A 9,595-nucleotide genomic window follows, 5' to 3' on the forward strand; every position below is an offset into this window, starting at 1 on the left:
TGCATCCGGGTTCACAGTTTATTGGTTTCTACGAGAGAGCCAGATATGCCAATTTAGACAGGGTAGTGACAAAAAAGTTCCCATCTAAATGGAATAATTTTACCACTGGGAATACTCAGCTGGGAGAAGAGGGAGTGTTAGCGCGCGCGTGTGTGTATGTGGGTGTGTATTTTATCTTTTAACAAGGCCTGAATGACAAACACATAGGACAGTTATGGGCTGACAGAAACAGAAGCTTTTGATGCTTCACAGGGGATCCATGAAATAAACAATAGGCAGAGGAGGCAAAGAAATTGAATTACAACTGGCTGGGCTTGTGTGTTTCAGAGTAGAAAGTGGAAGTGAGGCAGCACCAGTGTGGTATAGCAGAATGAAACCAATGCATCATTAAATATACTGGAGTCATTGCTCGCCTGCCTTCCCAACTGTCCTGCTTCTTTGTTTAACCTGTTAGCAGTTGGACGTACCGCCCACGGTACATTGGATGGTTTAGGGGACTAATTGTAAATTTGTAGGACTGCTAAGGGGTTAACACTTCTCTTTCCTCCAGCAAAGGCAATTCTTCCCTTAAACACGGGAATAGCAAATTTTAAACAGCAGTCACGATTGAAAGGATTTCTTCAGAGATCTAAACACCAACACGCACAAACTGTGCTACGTTGTGCAACCTTTGTCTATTTCCTCTTAGAGAGCGCCTCGTGGATTACTGACTGTTCATAAAGTCAAATGTCAATACACCAGCAGCAGGAACGCTCGCCGGGAACCTTGAACTCTGAATCATTTTCTTATGGGGTTAATAATGAGGGGACACCGAGTCAACGACAGACATATAAAAGAATTTATTTCTCATGTGCACAAAAAGAATTGGAACAGAACTGAAACAATGATTGAGGCCACAAGGCTTTCCATATAGATTTTCATCAGAAATCCTTTTTATGTCCATGCCACATCTCCTGTATCATCTTTACAACGGCACAGGGCCCATTCCTGCAATGGTGCTCCACTTCATAAAGCAAAGATTTTGCTTGAATGATGGTGGCATGCACTCTGCACCAGTGTTTCACTCTCAGATGCAAGTAGACAGAAATAGTTAAAATCCCAAGTGCAATTTGTAGAGGATAGCTTCTCTTGAAGAGCAGAACTGCAGTCTATTTCTCTGTTATCTGGTGCCCTCAGCAATGACACTTAACCCTGGTACCAGAAGATGCATTAGCTTGTATGGAATTAAATAAAATAAAAGTTATTTTTTTGATGCCTTCTGCTAAACTGTCAGCAGCAGAGTTGAGAGAGTGGAGGGGAAGAAGTATGGGCGTGTTTCTTTACATCGAGGCACAGATCACTGTAATTTGGAGTAACATAATGAGCACAACATCTACAAATAGCAAACAGGACAATATCTTTGATTGTTGCCAAGGACATCAGTTTGATCGCATCTTAATTTCAGGGAATTTGCAGAGCAAACGTAAAAACTAGAGAATAATTATGTCACACTGGAGGTCTGTTGTACTTTTGCAGCTTTTATGCTGTTCTCAATGGGGATAACTTATTCTATACAACAAAAGATGATACAGAAAGCCATTGAACTCATTGCATAGTGACATAAAACATCATCATGACAATATCATGAAAATAAAATAAAATGACAAAGACAACCTATGTGATGTTAGCATCTGGAACCTGCTATTGATGTAGCCATAGGTTAAACAGCTGTTGTGCCATTCCTCAGAGCACAACATTACATTTAGACACAAATGTAATGCATGTTTTTTTTCAGTCTGTATATCTACAAAGGGAACCAGTACATTAGTATGATACTGCGATGGTGTGTTTGTGTCTGTGTGTGTGTGTGTGTGTGTGTGCGCGTGTGTGTGTGAGTGACAATATATTTACAGAGAATTGTCTTCACATTATTCACAAATCCTTCTATAAAGCAGCATTTCATTGCAGTTAGTGGAATATTAGATCACTGAAGTTCTCCTTTCGCACTACAAATGCAGCATGATGTTCACCAGCTGAAATGCCATGACATACATGTTCAGTGTTGACTTATTTAAAAGATAATACTGCTTTATTTATGCATACATATACTGTAAATAAAATATTAAATATCAAACTAAGTCTTTGGCAAATGTAGTTAAGAGTACATTCACAAAATATTTTCCAAAACTTAAAATGAGTCAGTATTTCCTTTCAGCCCCTACGGAGAGTGGAACCTAACTTCGTGGAGGGTGGTGAGTCTGTGTTTTTAAAGGCAATTAATTTCAATTAACAGGCATGAATTTATGTTTTAAAAAAACTGGTCTGTAAGGCAATTGTTGAAGCTAATTTGCAGTCGGTTTGCACAACTGCACGCAGCTTTCTAAACTGTGTAGGCATCTATTGGCATGACTAAGTAGCTGAATGAGATACAGTTGAACTGAAAGGATTTGCTCATGTAGCCAAAGAGTTATGGCTTCATTTTTACTTGGAAAAAAGATGTTCATACGCAAACGGGTCTGTTAGCTTGTTAGCTTTGTGGTTTTCTAAGAATGCAACATATATATTTTCAACTTATGCTTATAAAATGGTTAATTGTAGGTGAATGTACCACAAAAAAAAGAGAAAAAAGCTGAGGTTATAGTGCAAAAAAAAGAGAGCAAAGGATGACACTGCGCACGTACATGGACATGAGGGAAATGTGACAGCCGTTCTGAAAAATCGTTGTTTATATTAAAAAAAAATGTAACAGAAAATATAATTTAAAGTATTTCAAATTCTGGCAAGACCATTTTAAGTTCACGGTCACCACATTTTTAATACTTTGCAAAATGATTTACATTTTTACATCTGATTGTTTGCCACGGAGAGCGCGATGTCGCCAGGGTCAGTAAACGCTGCAGGGCATGCTGTGTTCGTCTTATAATTTAAGTGTTATCAGAGAAATGGGAGCAGAAAAGTTCATCAAAGCACCAGAGTAAAGCCCGCTCTACATTATGGAGCCAGGATCTCGTTAATGGTCAGAGGGGCCCACAACACTGGTTTAATTCGCTACATTGTTACGCTATAGGACCACTGTCATCTCCCCCTGGACGTCTGTCTTCAGAGCAGAAAAATACTGCAGTTCATTACATAAAGGAATGTGACGATCCATGAATAAAATAACAACAACAACAACAACAACAGCAAAGAAACAAAAATTAAAAACCCACGACATTTTTTCCACATGGTTTTCTTCACACTGTTTTTCTTCAATTTATATGTTATAATATATATATTTATATAATCTCTTAAAGTCATTCTGGAAACGCTCAGGCCTGTGAGAGAATAAGGGCATGACAGGTGAGTTCTGAATGCCCCTGGGCCCTTTTGACCCAAAGTGTGTGTGAGACGCTGAAGCTGGGTGCATCTGCGTCGACCTCGGCCATCCTTCCTTCACAACGCACTTGCTGACGGGGGTTTCATTTAGGATTCCACCTCGCTTCCCTTTGACCTCAGTGTTTCTCAGACAGGGACAATATGGAGGCCGAAGCTCTGGCCCTGCAGTTTGAGCTGGTCTCTGGTGTAACTAGTGGCGGTCGTAGGCAGTGGCAGCAGTGGGAGGTGCGGAGCCACGGGATGCGGCACTATAATAATAAGGGGAACCTGAAAGTTAACAGAAGAACGAACCGTTGGAAACCACGAGGTCAAACATGATGTAAGACACGTGTGTAAAAGTTCTGAGGATGCGCTGAATATTCAGAGACTGACTTTTTAGGTTATAAATAGGATTAAAATTTTCGAGCATGTTCAGCATGACAGTTTTTTTAATGATGTCAGACACTTACTTAATAACGCTGGATTGCTGAACCGCCAGGCTTCATTGTAAGTTGTGTATTGTGGATGAGAGTAGGGGTTGCCAGAAAAATCCCCTCCTAGGAAACAAAATGGTAAAAATACATATTCATAAGAAGCTAATAACCAGAAAAATTCAAAAGCCTACACTACAGTTACATTTGATTTTTTTCCCACAACAATATTACTGACACATCAGTTCTCTGGACGTCTGTACAGCTTCTCCAGAGTCCCTTCAGGTGAGTTAATTATTTTATTGCCTGCTCTGTTCTGTATGTAAGTTTGGACTTTTGTCCTGCTTGTAGGCAGTCACACTTTGCTTCAGACCCTCTCTCATTGTCCTCTCCCTGCAGGTTGTAGTGAGAAGCATGGGAGGGTGAGGGGATATCACAGAGCGATGCTGCAGGCCCACAGGTTTCTTTCTTTTATGGCACTATAAAGGCTGGGTTTTATATGAAGCTGCTGAAGAATGGCCTTTGCTTTAACGGTGTTTGGGGCCGGTCACTAAATCTTAGTTATTCGCCACTGGGTGAAAAAAACAAAAAAAAACCCACAACCCCTGGATTAAGAAGGTTTTGCTGTGTTTTTCTACTTTTTGTGTCTATACACACTTTCCAGTTGTATAAAACACACATATTTTTTTTATTTGATTTGAGATATGTGTTTTGACCTCTATCTATAGGCTAAAATCACGTGCTAATGCTACACGGCAGCTTTGATTGTTTGTCAGTGTTAGGCACATGTCACGCCGCAATAAAGGGAATTGTGTTTTGAGTTGTTTGGAGCACAGATCTACACATGCTGGCAGCATCTTCACCGCTGGTTGTGTAACTTAAGCTCATCCCTGAGAGAGATAGTGATTTAAATATTTACAGGCCCTCCACGCCTCTGTGTTTTGACCCTTAACTGTTTGCTGTGAACCTGAACTGCAGGTTAAGTAGAGGGGAAAGAGATACGCTCTGCAGCCCTGGGTGTCCGGGGAGGCGAGGAGAGGAGCAAAAGCAGTGTTTATCGATGGGGCTGGTGAGAGTGCGCTGTGTGGACACGGCGAGGGTAATGAGCGCTGGGAGCTGGAGTGTAACTGAGAGGAACTGTCCTATCTCACGGCCACTGATTGTGGTGATCGCCTATCGAGTTCATCTAATGTCCTCATCCACAGACGCTAACCACACGCTAACCGCAGTCTAACAAAGCTATAACAAGCTTGCTTCAATCCTTTGAGTCAAAAGCAATGATTTAAAGTGTCCTTGCTGTCTCAACAGTGAATTTATGTTTGATGTTTTTGGGGGTTTTTTTTGTAGGGTTAAGTGACCGTAAATTTTACAGTATCAACCTGACAGGTACTATGTGTTGCAAATATGTTAGAATTAACTATATCACCTACCGGGAACCATTCCAGCAAGTGTGGATGTGGGGTAGCTGCCTTGTCCTGTGGGGGGGACATGAGGTGGGTAGCCAGGTAAGGTGGTACTAGCCATATCTCGACCTGCAGACACACAGAAGGAGGATCTGTATCACAAGGATGGTCACGAGGAGAAGAGTTAAAAGTATATTCTACTTGAGAGAGTGGGTTTAAGCTGAAACCAGTCCAGGGTGTGTAGCACTCAGCTTGCTCTGTCCTGGATTTGAGGTTTTTTCCTGTAGTGAGTGCCTAATCACAAGAATAAAAAGCCACAAAAAAAAGGCATGTGCTATGTCATAACCAAGCTGATGCAAACTAAAATTGTTCTGGAAGAAGAAAAAAAAAAGTGCTACCAGTAAACATTACGGATACGTTTCTGCATTGAGCAACATGAAAGAGTTTTGTCATTAAATTGATGATAAAAGATGGAAACGAAAACCTTCCTTCGAAGCATATTGCTTTTGGAAACGTCTTGTACATAAACACAAAAATCACCAAAGTGAAGTGATGCATATAGCCACTGAGAATAACAAGCAGTGCCCCTGTCTGTCACAATGCATCGACTCATCCTGTTTCTTAGGCACGCTCACTTTGTAAAAGCAAAACCAGAGATTTTCCAAAAATGTTCAGAAATAATATGTAAAATGTCTGCTGTCCAATTATATATATGTATATCTCTCCTGGGGTCACATATCAATATCATGACACTACAACAAAACATAGCATACTAGTGTCAAAAGCAGTGTTAGGAGCATCAGGCCAATGACAGCATCACGCTGGCCTCTGCTTTATATTCAGCCCTTTAATTAACCCTGACAGCAACCCAGCTAGATGAAGGGGCACACATGACTGGCAGCTATGGGTTTAAGGCGGGCCCCAGTATCAGCCTATATCTGCGCCTTTGAAACCCCCTGTTTTGGCCTCCTGTGGCCCCCTACACTTTGGCCCTTTCATGAGTCTGTAAGGACCAGAAAGTCTACTGTGACAGTGAGAGACGAGCAGGGGGTCAAATGCAGAGCAAAGCACGGAGGGAAAGGGTAGAGATCGTCTGCTTTTAATGAGAGCCAAACGTTCAACTTTGCTCCTGTGTACACAACTGCAAGGCCCAAAAAGAGCAACAGGGGAGGCATCCACTTTAATTTGTACATAACTGAGAACTGAGACTAAAAGTGAGCACAGAGTAAATAAAGAAATCATTTGAATTATTATCCGGCTACGGGGCCTTGTGGGAAAAGTTGTACCTGCTATAAAGGGCTGGCTGGCATACTGGCTGTAGCAGGAGCTGTGAGCATGGGCAAGGTAGCTGGGAGTAGATGCATCTACTGAGAGGCTGGACTGGTGGGGCAAGATGTCAGCTAGAGCAGAATCCCCAACAGAGGAGGGGGTGAAGGGGGCAAAGGATGCCTCATGGGGCTCTCGCTTTACACACATGGAAGGTGGATATGACGGGTGAGAGTCTGGCAGGTGGGGGGAAAAAAAGAAAAAGAAAAAGAAAAAAAATTGATACAATGCAGACATACAACTCCACACAATCTGTACATACGTTTATGTCAGTCACTCACAAGTATGGTGAGATGGATTTATAGCTGTGTAGATGTCCAAACTCAAGCGTAGACGGGTAACAGCAAAAAGCCAAAAGATTAGATCTGTCGCTGACATAGACGCTCGTAATTAAAGAAAGAGCGGACTACAAATCCCTATCCGATTTAACGTATTAATTAAAGGGAGCCCAAAGAATTAGGAGCAATACATTAACTTGCTATCTTTTAAGAACTCACAAGCAGACATTTTATATGAATACTGAATAGATAAGCAGTCTTTACCACTTGATTTGTTCATTTACATGGCTTATAATAATAATCTCATATGCACCTAGCGGTAATTCATTCAACTAAGTGGAAACGTACACCAGTGAAATGTTACAACAACACATCGCGCCTGATCAATCAAGCTCAAATGCGTAAAAAATTTCCCCAAGGTTTTGGGAAAACAAACAACATAATCTCACGGCTGCTTTCTCACAACAAAATCACTCCCACAAATAACCAAGCAGCCGGCTTGTAGACAGTTCAAAACTCTGCACTTTGATCTAATTTGGCTGATGAGTCTTGGCATCTTTCATTTCAGCGTCTCTGCCTCTCGAACCTGTGCAATCAATGTGAGCTCTGTTTCTGGCCTCTCCGTACCCACTGCAAGCCTGTTGTGTTTTTTCGGGGGCCTGCAGGGAGAGATGGCTCTTTCCCGACACCATGATAGCCTCATTAGCTGCTTCTCCCATCATTGTTGTTTTACAACAGGACTGTGTGTTGCGATTCCTCATTAAGATAAGGGCTGCTCAATGGAAGGGGAGTGCAAAAATGTCAACCATAAGAACCTAATTCCAGAGAAACAGGCAATGTTGCTCACTACTTTTCCGTAGGAGCAGAAAAATAAAATTGTAGGCTCTCCTAACGTTATTCTCCTTCTTTGTCTTGGTGATAGCTAAAAATGTGGATTTAGACAGAAGTACTGCAATTAGAGTGAATCTTTTCTTAGAAAAATGACAACACAATGGGGAAAAGACACAGTGTGAACAATGTACAATCTTTTCTAACATATGATCAGATCATTAAAAGGAACGTTTGCCCCGAATCTTTGGCATGAACAGAAGTATTCTAATGAGTGGGCTTTCCATTTAATTGGATGGACCAAAATGTTGTCACATGTACTGCCCAAGTATGTCATAAGTTATATTGGAAAACTGGGTCTACATTTAGGAATGACGGCAAATCCCTTGTGCTTAGTTCTGCTCTTCAGTTAATTATAGCCAACATGTAGTCTGTTAAAGCCTTTGAAGTTCAAACAGCTCTCAAAAGTCCAGTTACAAGAAAAAAATACTGCAGAGGACAATGCTAGCAGCTAGCTTGTTTCAGAAACACAGCAAAGCATCATATTCCACCTGCACCTGAGCCATGAAATCACGATGACATCAAGTGTAAACCCATGAACCAAACACAAATCTCTACTAGAGAGAGCCCGCAGTGTAAAACAGCTTTATGACAGTCAGATTTTTAAAAAAGAAAATAATTTGATTCTTTGATTTGTCTTTATTGTGTGTTGCGATTTTAAAAAATGAACCAACTGTGCAGCAGTGGATTCAGAGGGCTTTTTTATGTGCACCTTGCTCATGCGCGCTATTATTAGAAACACCCCGTTGCCAGGTTATTTTCTTCACTGGTAACAGTTTATAATTGGGGTACAAAGTACGTTACACTAAAGAAACACTAATGACGAGTTAATACATCTGGATGTACCGTAAATTTCTGCTACTCACCAACTACGGCTTCAGTTAATTTTTAATAGATCACCAATCAAGGGGTGGTTACTCAAAATTATCCACCAAACTGTATCGATTTCAGGTACATTTGGCTTTATTTACCTTCATTTAGGACTTAAGTGCCACAAGGCATCAAAAACCGAGACTAAACCCTGTCCTGTCTGCCAGCTTTTGGAATCTGAATGTGATGTTGTGCCAAACAATATTTCTGAAAAGTCTAACTGTGAATTCATGATATATCCTGTATTAATTCAAGCGTGAAATCATCAAGGGACTAACATTAGTTAAGTATGGTTTGCGCTCTTACTCTATGCATGCTGGGACTTTAATTTTGCGAATGAGGATGAAGTCAAGGTCAAGCCTGTTTACACTGAATCTGAGACTTCCTCCACACTACTGTAGGCTTCCGTGTTCTCAGCGCCCGAGCAACCGTTGTCAAACAGACAGGGGTTACAACGCAACAACAACCGATACAAATGCTGCGTTCAAGACCACTGAACTCTGAAACTAATCAGACATGGTGTTGCTTATTGTCCTGGAGACAAGGCAGCGCCTGGGTAAAGGGAGCCTGTCAAATCGAAGGCCCTGATGATGGAGATGGAAGATAAACTCAGGGTCCTTGGGGACTTTTCTCCTCAGCAAACACATCTTTGAATGAGCGGAGATGGTATAGAGTTCTCCAATAGCTGTCTCTGCTCCACCACTGATACTACATCGAGACCCCATCAACCATAGAAATGGACTGTTAAGAACCTACAGCAATCCTCCGAGTGATGCTTCCAGATATAGCTACAAAAGGCTTCTCTCAAGTGAGCATTTCATTTTTAAACGTGCACCGAGGAACTTTGCTGCACAAACCATTTACTGGGAGAACTCTTGTTTAGAAAGGCTGACATTCAATCTACAGAGAACTTTTTCATGCACGCAAAACTTCCTTTCTGTGCTGACAGACAATAAAATGCTAATTTTACCCAGACAGGGACACATTCATGTTTGTATCGCAGCATTTCAGCCTCTGGATTTGCTTTCTGCCATTCAAGCTTTGGTAATTTACAACTACTTACACC

General features: G+C 41.3%; 1 protein-coding gene across 12 annotated transcripts in view; it reads right to left on the reverse strand.

Moving 5' to 3' along the window:
• Positions 1–833: 833 nt before the first annotated feature.
• Positions 834–9,595, reverse strand: part of pax2a (paired box 2a) — a 29,221-nt gene continuing 20,459 nt past the window's right edge. For 7 of the 12 annotated variants that reach the window (XM_005744798.1, XM_005744794.1, XM_005744793.1 and 4 more), the window contains 3 exons: positions 5,195–5,296; positions 3,804–3,890; positions 834–3,602 (listed from right to left, as the gene is read on the reverse strand). In XM_005744798.1, the coding sequence (XP_005744855.1) occupies positions 3,481–3,602; positions 3,804–3,890; positions 5,195–5,296 (311 nt within the window). In that variant the 3' untranslated portion in view covers positions 834–3,480. Of the gene's footprint in view, positions 3,622–3,803; positions 3,891–5,194; positions 5,297–9,595 lie in introns of all 12 variants that reach the window. The other 5 variants (XM_005744800.1, XM_005744797.1, XM_013913761.1 and 2 more) reach the window with 1 other exon arrangement.

This window comes from Pundamilia nyererei, unplaced genomic scaffold (genome assembly GCF_000239375.1).
Source record: "Pundamilia nyererei isolate P.nyererei 1_Seehausen unplaced genomic scaffold, PunNye1.0 scaffold00149, whole genome shotgun sequence".
Lineage (NCBI taxonomy): Eukaryota > Metazoa > Chordata > Actinopteri > Cichliformes > Cichlidae > Pundamilia > Pundamilia nyererei.